Source organism: Cnephaeus nilssonii (genome assembly GCF_951640355.1).
Source record: "Cnephaeus nilssonii genome assembly, chromosome: 10".
Taxonomy (NCBI): Eukaryota; Metazoa; Chordata; class Mammalia; order Chiroptera; family Vespertilionidae; genus Cnephaeus; species Cnephaeus nilssonii.
Window position 1 is genome coordinate 27,785,523 of NC_137081.1, and position 17,950 is coordinate 27,803,472.

Consider the following 17,950-nt stretch of genomic DNA (forward strand, 5'->3'; position numbering starts at 1 on the left):
CACATAAGAACATTATTACGAGCTTTCTGTTCAAGATGAATGATTTCTTCGTGATGGAATATGGAAACTAAAAGGTATTTTATTGTTTGAAGAGGAAAAACAATAAAAATATTGCTTAAGAAATATCCATTAGTTATGCCTTCTTAGTAATGGCATTTGGCCAGACTGGTTTTTAATGGATTTAGCAATTAAATAGTAATTAATAGGTAGTAGTCCATTAATATATTCATAGTACTTCAAAAATGCCCCCCCCAAATAAATTAAAATTAATGAAAATAAAAATATGGTCACTGTGCCCTAGCTGGTTAGAGTGTCATTACTTACTCTGAAAGTCATGGTTAGAGTGTTGTTAATTACTCTGAAAGTCATGGGTTTCAATTCCTGGTCAGGGGGCATACCCAGGATTTAGGTTCGATCCCCTGTTAGGGAGTGTGCGGGAGGCAACCGACTTAAGTTTCTCACATCAATGTCTCTTTCTCTCTCTCCCTCTCTGTTCCTCTCCCTCTAAAATCAATAAAAAATATATATCCAGGTTAGGATTATATATATAGCTGCTGTATCTTCTGGCTAAGTAATTTATGAACGAGGAGGTCACTGTTTGATTCCTGGTCAGGGCACATGCCCAGGTTGTGGGCTCGATCCCCAGTGTGGGGTGTGCAGGAGGCAGTTGATCAATGACTCTCTCTCCTCATTGATGTTTCTATCTCTGTATCCCTCTCCCTTCCTCTCTGTTAAAAAAATACCAACTATCCAAACCTTGGGGAAAATACAGAATTTTCTTTTCAATCAGTTGCTCTCTATTAATATAGATTGTGATGTACTAGTATGAAAATGTGGTGAGGATACATGATGAATGTCTGAAATTGCTATGTACTCCCTCTTTTGAATGACAGCATAGTCTACTGCCCTATATTCAGGAAATATGTTCAATTAAAGATTTTTTGTTTGAATATTTTTATTTTGATCACACAACGTTGGGACTTTGGGACTACCTTAAGCAATTTTTTTTAAATATATTTTATTGATTTTTTACAGAGAGGAAGGGAGAGGGATAGAGAGCTAGAAACATCGATGAGAGAGAAACATCAATCAGCTGCCTCCTACACACTCCCACTAGGGATGTGCCCACAACCAAGGTACATGTCCTTGACCGGAATCGAACCTGGGACCCTTGAGTCCACAGGCCGACGCTCTATCCACTGAGCCAAACCGATCAGGGCCTACCTGAAGCAATTTTTAAAAAATTTTCTTCCCAGTCAGTACATCTCCTACCCTTGCCCAGCCTCTGCTGTCAGTTAATTTTTTTTGGGGGGGAGGGTGCAGTATAGGGAAAGAGAACACATTTTTAGATAATATTAACCCAAAGACTAAAGATAAATATGTAACCATAGAATGTGTGTCAAAACAAATTTTAAATCCACTAGATGAAACGATTTCTCTTTTGTTCCTCTGCTGGCCTTCATCAGAGTTGGCATGTGCAAAAGTGTGAAAGTCGGGGTTATGTGTCAAAGTGACTAGCTAGGGAGATAAGAGCTGCCAAACTCACAGTTCGAATTTTTGTTTTTTAGTAAGAACATTTTCATATTAGCATTAGTGAATTAGTTTGTTTTTCTCTTTAAAGACACATCATGGGTATTGATCATCTTTTCTCCGTCTTGAATTATTTCAAGAAAAGAAAACCTTAGAATCAACCTCAGAAGATGCCACCAATTAATATACCCAAATAAATACATGTACATTATGCTGAACTTATGACACTTGCCAACATCAGGCCACGTTCCACCTACAACAATGGCAATTTCATATGGTTCAACTATATATTGTTCAAAACAAAAAAAAAGGACAGTTGGCTTTTTTCCATGAACAAATTCCTTAAAATTCTTAAATACCATGAGAATGATGAACATTCATCTGACAGTTCTTCCATATGCAACAGCTTCTCCATTATCTACTCTGTTTCTATTGATACATTGCCACAGCATCTCATCACTTCTAATGATCAGTGTTCAACGCTCTAAGAATAGAAAACTATGTTTGCTTTTGCCCAGTCAGTTGGGACTTACTAAGCTGTTTTTACCCAGAACCCTTCCTCTTTCCCTCTCCCTAGGGCTGTGTCTGCACGGACAAAGGCCAGTGCTTCTGCAGTGGGACCAAAGGGGAGAAGGTAAAAATGAAACCTTAATTCGGCTTCTTTTCTCTTTGGAGCTCATCCTGGAGCGCACACTCTTCCTTCATTAAGGGCAGGAAGAGCAGCAGTGTGTTCTTCCATTCCCCAAATCCAATGTTGAAGTAATTCTACGTAAAAATGAACCTGAAAAAAAAAGGGGGGGGGGGGGCGCTTAGAGGAGCTTCAGATAACTTGTATAAATACAGGCAGTTATTTTAACTCTCTTGGCCTGTAAAGGAGAAATGGCAAGTTAGCGAAAAGGGAAGTTGATGTATACCCTATTTACAATTTTGCTAAACACGAGAGGACAACTGGAAATAACTTAATTCACTCACTTTGACATAAACTAAACATTGATATGCAACAATTTTAAGTCCTGTGGCGTTGATGCAGGCCCGCCCCCTGGTGGAAGGATCCTGTAGCAGCGCTCTACTATAGGCAAACATTTAGCAGAGGGAAGTGGCTCCATTGCAGAATTCAAGGAGGGTGGGGGGAAGGGGAATGCGGTGAAATCTCATTAATTCGCTCCATTAATTTGCAATCTGTGATAATTAAGACAGAGGCAGAACTAAAGTTGTGTCTTTGTTCACAAAACCCTTTCCTCAGATACACTAATGATTTACTTAACAATATTGAAAGGTAACTGCTTAAAAGTATTTTAAAAAGAATATATTTTAAGCTCTCTAGATAAAATAATCATAATTTATATGATCACTATAATAGCTATTATTATATTTATTTTAAATTATTCTAAAATTCATGTGTAGTTGATTTAGGGTTTTTCCCCAGAAGCTATTATACTCAGATTCATGATGGAAACTGTGATTCATTCTCACATTCTAGAAGCAGTATTGAATCCCTACTGTGTTCAAGATGCTATTCTAGGATGTGTGAAGGAACTTGAGTATTGAGAGGAGTGTATTTCTCTTTTTATTGGGTGTATGCTCTCTCTCTCTCTCTCTCTCTCTCTCTCTCTCTCTCTGTCTCTCTCTCTTTTAAAATATAATTTGCCAATTGTGTAACTAAATTGACTGAATTAACTGGTGGCCTTTACTGTTGAAAAGTAACTCCAGGATCCACTTCCATGGGAAGATTCTTTGTTGACAGAGAACCATGTAACACATTGGGCCTAAATTACTTACACTCACTCATTATTAGGGGCTTTTCCATATCATCTGACTCTTTCTAAAAAAAACTATTTAGCTCACACTGATACTTATGCCACCCTTGACATCTCTCCTGCACAAATATCATATTGAATTACGAATTCCTGTGTAATCAAGAAAGAACTAAGACCCACAGCCTGCATGTTGTTCTTTTCAAGCTACAGAGCAGTTATGCACACTCCCAACAGCATTCCTGTGCCTTGTCCTCACTATCTCCATCTTTCAACAAACACACTACTGACCTCAATCTTTCTAACTGGATTTCCCCTCCATTCTGGGTTTTATTTTTCTTTCTCTCCCTGCTCAGTTAACTCTGCCATTTGGGCTAATGTTCTTACAGATCAAGGGCCAGCACTGCCAAGCCTATGGACAATGCTAATAGCCGGCAGCTTTTCGGTTACTGATCCACTCAATGCTGAGGGTTGATTTTTGTTTACATCTAAGGGGGGGGGGGGGAGGGGAGAGAAATATGCAAAAACGTTATCAAGTCATAAAGGGGAAAAAACAATGGTTAAGGCTGTGGATGTTGTTGAAGAGTTTCTGTTCTGTGTGTTTCTCCTCTTGTTTTGGTTTTAATAGGGAGAGAAAGGTCTTCCCGGACCCCCTGGTTCTCCTGGCCTGAAGGGATTCCCAGGTCCTGAAGGCTCACCTGGACCACAGGGACCCAAGGTACATCAGCCTGAAAGGTTGAGGAATACTCAGCCCATCCAACCTTCTTTATGCCTACCCTCTGGGCTCCTGAGAACATGGAGAGAATTCCACATCTTAGCCAACCATCTCAAATGATCATTATCTTCAAATCCTCTACTCAACTTCCTCCTCCCCCATCTACACAGCTTCTACATCTGCATCAGCTCCTACTTTCTTCTCTTCTGCATGGAAAGATGAGTTCTTTTCACCTTCCATTCAGGACCAACCTGACCCTTTCCCCCCCCCACCCCCCCCCCCGCCCCCACGCACACTGTACCCTGCTCACTGGGATTACAAGTAAAACCTTATTCCAAGAGATATCTCCTTTGTCTTGGGATATTCTAACTTTCTTTTTGATGTCGGCCTTTCTCTTTCAGTCCTTAAACATGCCAATATTTCCCCATATTAATTAATATAAACATCCTCTAGACCTTACAGGTACAGTGACCAAAGGATTGCCATCCTTTCCCTGTCTTTCCTTTCTGTCAAACTTCTTTAAAAAAAATAGCTAACCAGTCTGGCTATAGTTCATCTCCATTCACTCCTCAGCAGGTGATAATTGCCTTCGGCCCCCTCTCTCCTGACAGCACTCTTGCAGAGATCACCCATGACTCCAAGTGACCAGTGCCAATGGATTCTCCTGTGTCTTTGTCTGACCTGAACCCCTCTGCTTTGTTTCAGAGATCACGGAGTGGATTGCTCTCTTCTCCTTAGAACTCAGTCTTTGTGCCCGCCCTTCCTGTCTTTCTTGGGTTCCTTTTTCTCAACTCTTTCCTTAAGCATCAGGGCCCTACATTCTGACCAGAGCCTACTGCCTTTCACACTGGTCACACATTTTTATCCTAAAGTCTGTGATAAAACAAAGGGCTTTTGTTTAAATCAGTGCCCTAGAGGATTTGCTAAAGAACTCATAACTACTAGATTGCTGATGGCTTTTTGCTGCCCTGGACATTAGTCAGACATAAGCCTAGGCTCTCACACACTCCCATGGTCACAACCCTGACTGCTGGCCTCCAGCAAACTGAGAACTAACCAGTAAGTTATGAAAGACAATCACAATTGACCTCCACACAGTTTTTTTAAATTTCATAAATATTGTATAGGATATTGACATGGTCATCAAAGGCAATATTTACTGAAAATTTACTCCGTGTCAGGCACTGGACCATGTATTCCTGACTGTACCTCATTTACACCTCACAGTGGTTCCAGAAATCAGGATGGAGACTCATAACCTAGTTCTCATTATTGTCTCCATTTTACGGATGAGGAAACCAACACTCAGAGCACTTAAGTAATTTGTCTTTGGTTACACAGCCAACAGGTGGCTGCTTTTATACAATGCATCAAACTCCTTAACCAAAGAAGCTAAACCCACACCTGTAGTTCCCATGTGAAAATGCAAAGATGGCTTGTTCTCCAGAAATTCCACCATTTCCTGTCTATCCCATTCATGTATGCGTTGTTTCTCCATTTCTCCTTCTTGTGATCCTAATTTTGGAAAAGTCATTTGGATTCTGGACATCCTCTGCCTGAATTTGGATACATTCTGTGGCCTCACTCCCGGGTGTGACCTCACATTTTCCTCCATTTCGCTGGTAGAATGAATTTGCCTCTTCAACCCTGTACATAAGATAGACTAAATTCTAACTCCTTCCTTTTCGTTTTGTTCTCTATACCCTGCTTGTTTCTCTCAGCATTTCTTTAGTGATGCTACCAATGAATTAAAATGAAGGTTCTGAACACATGGTGCTCAGAGTTCAATGATGTGCAAGGATTCCATAAAGCTAATTCAGAAAGCCCTTTGCCACGTTGACATGGAGTTCATATTTTAAAGCACAGCTTATAGATGTGGCCACACAAGATCATTTGATCCAAGGCAGACAAAGATATCAAAACCTGACCAAAAGATTGTTCAAATCTATAATCTTCCTACCTTACTTTTAAATATTGTTTTGCATGAGAATATTTACAACGGGGAAGCAAAACCTGCAAGTCCCTCCTCTGCCTTCTGCAAAGACAAGATAGCATCCTGCAGAGAAGGGGACATGGTCACGTAGCCAGGAATTTCACCTCATCCAGGAAAGGCTGACTTTGGCCTTGACCATCCAATCTTAGAAGACTCTGTAACCCCTTTTATGAAATAACAAAACAAAACAAAAAAATAACAAAACTCTCAGGAATGATGAAAACAGCTTTTGGACAATGGAACTTTCCCACCCAGTGGTCTAGTTAAAATAGTATCCATTTAAGGTTATTATTCTCTAAGAAACGGGGCCTCAAGACTGTGCTCATTGTGCGCCCAAAGCAAGCTTATCTCTGATTCAGGCAGACCTTGCATGGCTGAGTATTTATCTGTGCATGGCAGGTACATTTTGTTAATGAAGTATTTCTCATGTACAGAAACATTGGTTCCTGTCCTCAACCATCTTTGCAACTGTCGCTCATTCTTATCAGACCCCAGCAGCTGTCGGCTCCAGGGCGGGTTCACCGTAGAACTTGTCAGACACTGATGTGAACAGGAATCATCACTGCATCTTGTTGAGATGCAGAATCTGAATCAATAGGTCTGGGAGGTGGGGGCCCTGAGATTCTGCTTTTCTAACAAGCTCCCAGATGACGCTAATGTTAGACCCTTCCTTTGAGTAGCAAGGGTTTGAATGAAACTTTGTCTGTTCTTACTGGTAAATATTTTAGCTCCAATGAAACAAGCAAGTAAGTGAACCATGTTCACTATGAAATAATCACAAGAGCAAAACTCTTTGGTATGTCAATAACACTGGGACCTTTCATTTATGGGGTTTTGGGGTGCCAAATGATTGTCTTGGTGTTTACTTTTGTTTTCCACTTGGATCTAGGGCGCTCCAGGACTTCCAGGACTCACTGGTCCCAAAGGTATAAGGGTTAGTATTCCAACCTGATTGGTTAATGAATTCTTTTTTTAAAAAAGCACTCCAGTGTAGAAGGTATGCAAATATCATGAAGGAGTACATTGTTGATGGTGCACTTCTATAGATGAAGTTCAAGAACAGGCAAAATTATAATGGTACAAGTCAAGATAGCGGTGACTATGTGGGGTTGGTGCTAACTGATGGAAAAGGCACGGGAGAACCACCTGGAGTGATGTCTGTGTCTGGACTGGGCGTTGCTAACACCAATGTGGACACACGCACGTATTGGTGTTCATGGAAGATTGGAGCACTGGACTCTAATCAATTTACACCTTTAAAGTCTACCCCCAACACTCTAAAACAATTTTATTCATCTCTTTTTAAAATTGATATAAATATAAGATTTACAAAAGTTTGACAAACCTTTTTTTGTGTTCTAAATAGTTTTTAGCCATTCCAAATTATAGTTGCAGGACGGGGCTATTGGAATGGTAAATAATTTTCTGTTTATAAGTTGAACATTTCAAGTGTTTTTTCTTGCCACCCTTCCCTTTTCTATGCCTTCAGGGAATAACTGGATTACCAGGATTTTCAGGTCCTCCTGGACTTCCAGTAAGTAATGGGGGAAATGTGTAACTGAAAAAATAAAAAGTGAGCTCATTTTAATATAGATGTTAAATCAATAGCACAAGGAAATAGGTATTGTTAAATTTGCTACATGATGAAAATGGCACAATAGAATAGCATAGTATGTTAGTGTGGATTGGTAGATCATACAAATCAAATTGTATTTCCTGAAAAACTAGAATAGACTAGAGTAGAATAATAGAATAGAATAGAAGAATAAAGCAGATTAGACTAGAATAGAAAAATAGAATAGAACAACTGTTTAATAACATATAATTATAAAATAGTTACCTCTGTGCACATTTCCCTCTTCTTTTTCCTTTTCTTTCCTTTAGCTTAAAATAGCATGTTTAGGAATTTCGTGTTATATAGAAAGGCCTTTTGTTTTATTTATAATATCTGTACCTCACTTGACAATTCTTTGTTTTAATTAGCCCATTTTATTTGCTATTTTTGTTTAAATTATTTTCTAAAATGACTACACTTACTACTTAAATATTTAAATAATCATTTATATTTAAATAACTATCTAAATTAGCTCATTTCCCTCACGTTGGCTTCCTCATTGTTTCCACCTGGTCCCAGGGCCTGGTTGCTTCTCCTTTTTGAAACTTACTCTGTTTTCAGGGCAGCCCCGGCTATCCTGGACCTTACGGTCCTGCTGGTTTACCAGGATGCAATGGTTCTAAGGTATGTACTTCTTACACAGGACTTGATCAGTCCATGTTTTGCTGAATGAGCCAATCAAGCTGAAGTAGCAATGAGGTGGGCTAGACTCTCCTGGCAACATTCTTTTAACCAGAACCAATGGTACTTGTCTTCAGGGCAGAAATGTGATGTTTGAACCAGGAACCTACCTGTTTCCTTTTTTCCTATGCCTTGGTTTCTGATTGTCTTTGGAGGAAGTTCTTTCCTATTTGCCCACAGAAAGATAACGAGTTATTTTCATCTGAGGTTGTGAGTGTATATAAATCAGAAACTCAAGCTGGGAATACAAGATATGTCTTTAGAGAAGGAGGACTGAGCTTTCCTATGTTCATTCGTCTCCTCCGTTTCCTGACTGCCCGCTCCTCTTCCCAGAGTGGTGGCCAAGAAAGAACTAATCACTGAGGTTTCAAGGAAACAGCAATTAAAAAGTTCTTGGCACAATTAAGCTTTCGCCATTTATGCACAATTTGAGAAACAATAGATTTTAATACTGTTTTCAATTAAGATAATGGTTTTCTGACCTTCAGACTCATGACCCAGTAACCGTAAGGAACTTTGGTTACTTTGTCTAGCTTTACCATTGCAGGGTTGGAAGAGAGAAACAGGGAAAATATCTCAACAGGCTGTTTTAGATCAAGTAAGAAGAATGACAAGTTTTGTACGGTCTTTCTTCCAGGGTGAGCTAGGATTCCCAGGATTTCCAGGGACACCAGGCTACCCAGGGGTCCCGGTAGGTTTTCATTTGTAACTCTCATCAGAAACATAAAGTGAAATGTAAGTGGTTTAGTCCAGAACGGCCATGTATTGAAATCCATCATGGGGATGTCTGGTGCAGCCAATAGTACTAGTAAACACTAAACTGATAGTTGGGGAATGAATGAACAAATGACTTATGAGTTCAGGTTTACATGTTGAGACTTTTTTTTACTTTAAAGGAATACAGTGGAGCTAAGTAGTAGGCAGAGGAGAGACTGGGAGGGGGTGACTCAAAGAGTGAGAGTGTGGGGTAGGAGGGTGGCTTAGAACCAGGACTTAAAGAGCTCCAGCATGTAACCTCTAGGTCAAGGAGAATAAGCCTGTGAAGGAGGCATGATCCTGGTGGTAGAAGGAGACCAGGAGGCATGTATGATGGAAGGGCAGGAAAGACATGTTTCAGTAGAGGACAGTGACAGACAGCTGCCTAATGCTGCTGAGAAGTCCAGTAAGAGAGAAACTGACATTTTGTCATTGACTTTAGCAATGTCAAAGTCATGGCAGAACTTAGCAAGGGAGACGTCCATCATGGAGAGAGGCAGGTGGCAGCTGTGGGACTGAAGAATGAGTCAGAGATGAATAGAACAGGAGGTGTGCAGATGACATGAAGAGAAGGGCAGTACTGCGGGGGGAGGGGAAGATTTAGGGTAGACTTTGTCTAAATGAGAGTGACTTGAGCATGTTGTAAAGGCAGCTGAAAGTGCACAGTGGAGGGAGAAGGTAAAATAGAGGGAGAAGTGGGATGTTGTTTACTTGATTTGTGTCTAGTGGTTAATATGACACTTTCTTTCCTAGGGTGCCATTGGCTTAAAAGGAGAAAAGGTAAGACATCTGTGGTATGTTATTATTGAACATCTCTAATTGTACATATGAAAGGGACTTCTATTAAATAATGAGATACAAAAATTACAAATGAGATTGCATCATTAATCCAGAATCCATAATACTTGGGACATGATATTTATTTCTATTGAACAACTTCTTCTATCTCTCGTCATAAGTATACAAGTTTCTTATCATACTTTAAGGAAATAGAGTCTGGGAGAAAAGAGCTCTCCTCGAGGCTAGGACCCACATTCCACATCCAGAATTGCCACCAATTCTGATATCTTGGGAAACCCTTTTTCATCCCTGTGTCTTCTTTCCTTCCTTGCACAGTAAATTGTTAATTTTAGAAACTATGAAAATGCTTTGAGTTCTTCAAAATGAGATAACTAAGCCATTTCTCTAAGTATATACCCTGGTATCAATGAAAGAACATCTAAACCTATAAAAAAGTTTTGTGAGAGTTTGAGCCAAATTTTTGAGGACATGCCCAGAGCAAGCTCTCAAAGGATTGAGAAAATGCTGCAGAGAAGGCAGTTTTGCAGTTTCTTTTATGAATTTAAAATAAAGGGAGGAGATATAAGGAAGGTACATGAAACCCATTGGTGGTACATTAAGGGAGTGGGAAAAAGCAAAGCAAGGGAATCTCTAGGATTGGACACAAAGCAAAATAGAGAAACTTCTTTCACATGGATGGGTACAGGATAGTTAACATCTACAGCACATGGAGATGGTATTGGGCAACAGGATGACAATAAGGGGCTTATGATCTCACGCTCTAGTGTCAGCAATTGTGCCTTCAGGGGTCTAGAAAAGAAAATGATATTTCAAAGCTATATCATCTTAGATGCATAAGAACAGTGACAGGGCTCACCTAAGGTAAAAACTGACCTTTGCTAAGGAAGCTATAGGCCTGGGAGGCGACCTGCCCAGTTCAGAATTTGTGAACAGACCATCCTGTGTGGTTACTTTTGGTCACTGAGCCTATCATGTTGATGATGTAGCCCCTTTTTCATTCACACTGGAAAGCACTTTTATCCTTGAAGTAGCATGACCTTGAATAAGCATGTAAAGGGGTTTTAACCTTTTGCACTCGGATGTCGAGTGTGACTCGACATGGTTAGCATTAAATCCCGAGTAGAATAAAGGAATCGAGAAAAAAGCAAGCGAGTGCAAAGGGTTAAAGATATAACATTGATTATGTTCAATGAATTTCATTTTCAAGGGTGCTCCTGCGGAAGGAGAAGGTATAGAACATGATGGCAAAGGGGATCCCGGGCTGCCAGGAGCTCCAGGAGTCCAGGTACAAGCACTTCAGAGAGCAGTCCTACCACCCTCGGTGCCCCTTCTCCATTTTCTCCTATCTGTGTGTGTCCTTCTCTCTCTTTCCACCTCTCTCTCTCCCTCTCTCCTCTCCTCTCCCTCCCTCTCTCTCTCTCTCTCTCTCTCTCCCTCTCCTCTCTTCTTTCCCCTATATTTCTTTCTCACGCTCCTAAGAACATTTTTAATATACATATTTCTTCTATTTACATATGCACCTCATTTCATTCTAAAACATTCACCTTATAAGACACTGCATGAAGCTGATGTAAAAAGATGATTTGTACATGTGTCTTTTCATCTTTTCTTGTCTCAATGACCCAAGATTTCCTCCATCTAAGGTGGAATCTCCAAGGAAGAGTTAGGTTCCATTTACTCTGTATTTGTTAAAACTCAAGGCTAGACTTGTATCACACGCTGAACACAATTTAAAACTGTAATGTTAAGTAATAGCTCTATCATAAATTTTGCATGATAGTAGATAACTGGGTTTTCCTTAAACTTCAGCCATAAATGGAAGGTGTCATGCTCCTCAGGTCTTATTAAAATATTTTAATGGGCATTGTCTGTAGGTAAGAAGTACATTTACTCTTCTTATTTGTCTCTTAATTTGAAGGGTTTGCCGGGCCTCCCAGGTTTTCCTGGACCTGTGGGCCCACCTGGCCCTCCGGGATTCTTTGTGAGTACTAAGTCGCCATTGCTGTAGACACTATAAACTAATGAAAGAGTTATAGCTAAAACATTTAAACAGTTTTCTGGCTTGGTGCATTTCCTGCTGTAATTATAATTTGTGGATTTTTTTAGGGTTTGCCAGGAACCATGGGGTCTCCGGGACTTAAGGTAAATTACAGTTCATAGCCATAACATCCTACCCAATGAGAAAGCCAAACCCAGTCTGATTCCACACATGGGTCAATACAGCTATTATTAAAAAAAAATCAATAAATAACAAATGTTGTTGAGGATGTGGACAGATGGAAACCCTTGTGCACTGTTGGTGGGAATGCAGATATGTGTAGGCATTATAGAATGGAGGTTCCTAAAAAATTAAAAATAGAGCTACCATGTGATTCAGCAATTCTAGTTCTGGGCATTTATCTGAAAAAAAAAAAAAAAAGCCAAAAACACTAAATAAAAAAAATATATGTACCCCATTGCAACATTATTTATAATAGCCAAGATATGGAAGCAACATAGGTGTCCATATATAGATAAGTGGATAAAGAAGAGCAGATAAATGGAATATTATTCATCAATAAAAAAGAATGAAATCTCTTCATTTGCAACAACATGGATGGACCTGGAGGGTTTATGCTTTGTGAAATAAGCCAGACAGAGAAAGACAAATACTATATGATTTCACTTATATGCAGAATCTAAAAAACAAAACAAATGAACAAACAAAAAATCAGAAACAGACTCACAGATACAAAGAACAAACTGAGCGTTGCTAGAGGGGTGGGATGAGGGTAAAAACAGTAAAGGGGAATATAAGGTACAAACTTCTTGTTATAAAGATATGGGGACTAATGTGCAGAGTCAGTAATATTATAACAATTTTGTACGATGACAGATGATTCTAGATTTATTGTGGTGATTACTTAGTAAGGTATATAAATGTAGAGTCACTATGCTGTACACCTGAAACATATAATATTATATATCAACTATACTTTAATTTTAAAAAAATAATACATTATTTTAAGATTAAATAAAATGACAATTGTGACCCTGTGGGGAAAAGTTAAAATATAAGTGTTCAGTTACAAGTATTAGAACTTCAAAGGGTTTAGAAAATGTATTCGTATTCCTTTTTTAAAAATAATTTGGTTTTGTATTTCTTACAGGGTCACATGGGTGATAATGTGATTGGACAAAAAGGAGAGCGGGTAATTTAAATACTATGGTTTATTTGTGGGCAAGATATTTGAAGTTCCATAGCAATTAGCTATACATTTTATTCAGTAAGTCACACTGAAATGAATGCATTTGTTGTGTCTCAAACTTTCGTTTGCTGTTTTCTTACAAGAGCACTAATGGGGAAAGTACTAGCTCTCTCAAACATAGTAAAGATAATGTGGTTTAGTTTTTAATTCTTGAGTATATTTATCTTTAGGGTGTGAAAGGATTAATAGGACCTCCTGGATCACCAGGAACTGTTATTGTGACGCTGACTGGCCCAGATAACAGAACGGTAACTCTTCAATTTTATTATTAGGGTTGTGCCTTTCCATTTCCCTTAACTTTTTTTTTTTTTATAAGTTCTGTCACCTAATCCCCACTCAGCCCAATCCTCTCAGCCTTACTGAGCCTCAAGGTTTTATTCCTTCCCTATTTTATACCCATGAACCAAAAAAAATGTGAAATCTGGCTCAACCTTATTCTGAGTCTTTCTCATTGTCACTAACACAGAGTGGGTATTTAGTGAGTATTTTTGAATAAATTATTACAAATTGGGTGTGCAGCTCTGAGCCAACTGGATGGGAGAACCAAAAGATATGAATGGAAGGGTGTCATAATTATAAGGGACATTTTTATCCTGCCATCATAATCCCAAGGATAATTTGGGCCCCATCTCTCTTCAAGGATACTATAGTCTTGTATTTGGACATTAACATTTGCTTTCAGAGTACAGAGCTGAATCAAATGCTCAGAAGTGCACCACAATATTATACACCAATCCTGACACTAGGTTGATCCTGGAATGTCTGGGAAGGGGGATGGAGAAGCAAGGAGGTAGCTAACAATTTTCTAGTGGATTAACTAAGAAATAAGCATAAAACACTCTTACCTTATAAACTTATAATTGTGTTTTAATAAAAGCTTGATTGAGGTATAATTCACATGCCATAAAATTCATCTTCTTTATTCAATTCATGGGTTTTAGTAATAAGGAATTTTAACAGCTGTATTAAATATAATTCACAGACCATAAAATGACTTACTTAGTGTATAATTAAATGGCTTTTAGTATATTCATAGTTTTGCAACTATTACCACATTTAATTAGAACATTTGCATCACACCAAAGAGAAACCCCTTAGCCATCACTCTCCAATATAATTTTTAATAATAGAAATTTTCAAAACAAAAAATAGTAAAATGTAATATGACAAAAATAATAATTCACATCAAAGACGGGGGGGGGGGGTTGACCTAAAGAGAAAAAAACCCTAAATTTTCCAGAGGTAATTAACAAAAATAAAATTAATAAATTTTAAAACTTTATTGGCTGAAAATTGATAGGAAAAAATACCTTATCCTAACAAAAATCTAAATCTGGGAGATATCACCCAGGATGGGGAAAATGAGTTTGAAAGAAATGATGCCCTCAAGAGAAGACACACATTGGAAAAAATATAATCAATAAAACATGATAAAAGCAAAAACAAACGTGATTAATAAATCAAATTCTCATTGTAACATTTACTCAGAAAATAATTGATTGCAATTAAAATCTTTTCAATATATTAAAAATGAAGGTGAAACACATTAGAAATGATGTGATTGTGCTTATAGAAAGCTGATTCGGGAATTCAGATTAGTTTAATGTAGTTTGATTTTAAAAAAGATACTTTCTTTTAAAAAATTAGTATATGATTTCAGTGGGTTCATAGTTATAAAATTCAAAATGTGAAAAATGATAATGTGTCGTGTTAACAGGAAGTACATAGGTATTCTGTAAATCCAGTGTATTGAACAGTTAGGAGACTTTTCCAAGTATAAGCAGTAAAATCTTGTTTGATCTGTTTGTAACGACCTTAAATTGTTTTTGTGGCAGGAACTCAAAGGGGAGAAGGGAGACAAGGGCACCATGGGCCAACCCGGACCTCCTGGACCCAGAGTAGGTCATTTAGAGTCATGTTGTTCCTTTGAAACACAAAATAAAACCTTACTGAACATTTTAATGGCTGACTTATCTTCAAATCTTAAGATTAGCTAAAGACCAATAGTATTTTACCACAGAAGTCATGAACATAGAAATTATTTTATGGCCACTTCTAGCTGAAATCCTAACACAGTTTCACCCATCTTAGAATTTATTTTCAGTATCTGTTTTTTTAGCATCTGTTTTTTAATTAATACTCATAAGTAAGACTTCCCTCTTAGATGACCCATCATTTCAACATTTTTAAATGTAGCAGAATAAGTAGAAGGGAAAGGTGAATAAAAATCAATGTAAGTCAAAAATCAATAATTTGTAAAACTTGACATAACTCTCATTAATACAGGGACCACCAGGAGACTCTTATGGATCAGAAAAAGGTGCCCCTGGAGAACCTGGTTCACAGGTAAACTGGGAAATTCATTGTCATATGCCGCCTCTATTGGGCAGCATTTAGCACTCTTTAGGTGGCAAGTATAAGATGGCCAACTCAAACTAGCTTAGATTTTTTAAAATGTTTAAAGGTTTGAGAAGTGAAATTTATTTGTTCAAGTATCTAAGAAGTTCAAGGACTCCAAGAGACTGAAACAACATGGGCAGGACACTCTCCATTTCTCTTCTGCTCCTCTCTGTGTGTTTGCCTCATTCTCTCCTTTACCAAATGATCTTTCATGTAGGGGGCAATGAGGAGAATGAGCAACAGACAACTTCAGGTTAATAGTATCCAAGGAGAAAGAGTGTGTCCATATATAAAATCCCACAGAATCACTCTGATTGGCTCAGCTTGGGTCATGTGTTTAATTCTGGAAAAGTGACCATGTTCAGGAATAAAAGATACCATGATTGGCCAGGCCAGTGGGGCAGGGGGCTCCTGTGGCTGACAGCCCCATCAGAACCACACAGAGAGAGCACAGCTCCACAGGGCACTGGGCACACTGTGATGAGAAGTGAGATACAGGGAAGACAGAGCAATAGGGGCCCTCTCTCCCACCCAGCTCTATTGTGAAAAGATTTAAATACATGTACATATTATTTTAAAACTCTAAAATGTATATACTGGGAAAAGTATTTTTTTTTTCTAAGAAGAAATATTGAACCAGTATGATTTTTAATTCTATCATGGAAGGTAAATACCATAATAGTTCATCCAAGAGCCCTATCTCTTTGGACATTGCAACATACTTTTTATACATATATTTAAACACAGAATTCATGGAACTGGCAACATTTCAAATAAATAAATTGACTGTGAAACCTTCCACTTTTTGGGTTTTCTTGTCCAGTGCTTGCTTGATTTTCCTTCCAAACTTGGATGGACAGTATCACTTTAAGCTTAGCTCTTAATTTCCTCTCTTTCGTCCTTATTTCCCATTCCCATTTGTCTCTGCCTTCCCTGAAGAGGAGATGTTGGTGTGTCCTGTGATTAATATTTGTCCTTCTAATAACTGGGAGGGAAGCATCAGTCAAGCTTTCTTGCCTGAGGTTGAGAGGAGGTGATTATCTCATTTAAGTTTTCCGTGTTTATTAATATTATCCACATTTACTAGATTACATGTTTTGTTTTGTTTGTTTTTTAGGGGAAACCTGGAAAAGACGGGGCCCCTGGGTTCCCTGGCACTGAGGTAAAGGCATGGTTTACCTGCTGACATAGTGAAAATGTCAATCCTATTAGATAAAGAAGGATTTTTTTTTGAGAGTCACTTTGTAGTTATAAAATAACCAAAATCATGTAATTTTTAAAAATTACATTGGAGAATCATAATTTTACACTACAAAGAGAGATCAACTGAGCACATTTTCTTTTTCCAGAAAGAAATTCAAACTGTTCTGCTTCCAACAGAAGAAATTGATTCATGTGTCTTCTGACCCATTTTCTTCGCTCTGTTCTTTAGGGAGCCAAAGGCAGCAGGGGCTTCCCTGGGTTGAGGGGCGAAGATGGCATTAAGGTAATCCCCTTCCTCATGTTCTATCTTCAGCCTTTTTCAATTGGTTGGGTTTTGCCCACTTTTCCCCCCTCACTCTGTAACTAGGTACAAGAAATTGAAAACAGTGTTCTTTAAAATGCCTTAGTATACTTAATAAGAAGTGAGAGATGTAGCAACTTTACTTAAACACTTGAAGGTCTGTCTAGTGGAAAAGATATTAAATTTATTCTATGTAGTAGAAGCTTAGGACCAGTGAGATTTCAGCTCCCCACAAGGAAGGAACTGGGAAAGGCCTGGGATTATAGAAAGTTTTGGGTCATTGGAGGTCAAGCATAAGATAGGTGGCTCCATGAGTCTCAAGCTGGGCCATTACACACTGAAAAGTCATCATCAATTAGTTGTGAAGTGTATTCCACATTGTTTCTTTCTGACCACATGTTGCAGACATATTCAAATAATTTTCATATGTAGGTATATGTGCAAATTCAAGGTTTATCCTCTAATAATACCACTTCCAGTAGAATTCTGAAATGCCCTCTTCAGTAGATAGGAAAGGGGGTTGGTTACCATTGGGATTCTGGGAACTGCATACAACCCATAGCCTGGCAATCCAGTTCCGCTAATCTGGGAGAGAACTGCGGAGTGGACAATGCATGTGGACACCCTTTGAAGGGAGTGGCATGAAAGAAATCTGGAGAACCACCAGAACAACCACCTCTGCAGAACCTTGCTGATAGGACTCTTTAACCAGCTACAGCCCTCCAGGAAAATAATCTAAAGTCAATGTCCCTCTCACTATAACTTGGTTTGTATATTACATAGAAATAACATTACTTTGAGCATTGATTTATTGTTTACCTGTGCATTTTGCTTTTTAAGTCTACCAAATGTGTAAATACTTTTGATGAATGTACCCATAACTGTAATTGTTTTTTGCCATAGGGGTGGAAAGGGGACATTGGCCCTCCAGGATTTCGTGGCCCAGTAAGTAT

The 17,950-nt window shown here is 38.5% G+C and overlaps 1 protein-coding gene across 2 annotated transcripts in view; it reads left to right on the forward strand.

The window, feature by feature from the left end:
* Positions 1 to 17,950, forward strand: part of COL4A3 (collagen type IV alpha 3 chain) — a 117,987-nt gene that overhangs the window by 49,067 nt on the left and 50,970 nt on the right. For both annotated transcript variants that reach the window (XM_079782109.1, XM_079782108.1), the window contains exons 2-18: positions 2,108 to 2,164; positions 3,913 to 4,002; positions 6,882 to 6,926; positions 7,482 to 7,526; positions 8,169 to 8,231; positions 8,926 to 8,979; positions 9,798 to 9,824; positions 11,053 to 11,130; positions 11,764 to 11,826; positions 11,952 to 11,987; positions 12,995 to 13,036; positions 13,264 to 13,341; positions 14,929 to 14,991; positions 15,380 to 15,439; positions 16,611 to 16,655; positions 16,926 to 16,979; positions 17,901 to 17,942. In XM_079782109.1, the coding sequence (XP_079638235.1) occupies positions 2,108 to 2,164; positions 3,913 to 4,002; positions 6,882 to 6,926; positions 7,482 to 7,526; positions 8,169 to 8,231; positions 8,926 to 8,979; positions 9,798 to 9,824; positions 11,053 to 11,130; positions 11,764 to 11,826; positions 11,952 to 11,987; positions 12,995 to 13,036; positions 13,264 to 13,341; positions 14,929 to 14,991; positions 15,380 to 15,439; positions 16,611 to 16,655; positions 16,926 to 16,979; positions 17,901 to 17,942 (942 nt within the window). The remainder of the gene's footprint in view (positions 1 to 2,107; positions 2,165 to 3,912; positions 4,003 to 6,881; positions 6,927 to 7,481; positions 7,527 to 8,168; positions 8,232 to 8,925; positions 8,980 to 9,797; positions 9,825 to 11,052; positions 11,131 to 11,763; positions 11,827 to 11,951; positions 11,988 to 12,994; positions 13,037 to 13,263; positions 13,342 to 14,928; positions 14,992 to 15,379; positions 15,440 to 16,610; positions 16,656 to 16,925; positions 16,980 to 17,900; positions 17,943 to 17,950) is intronic.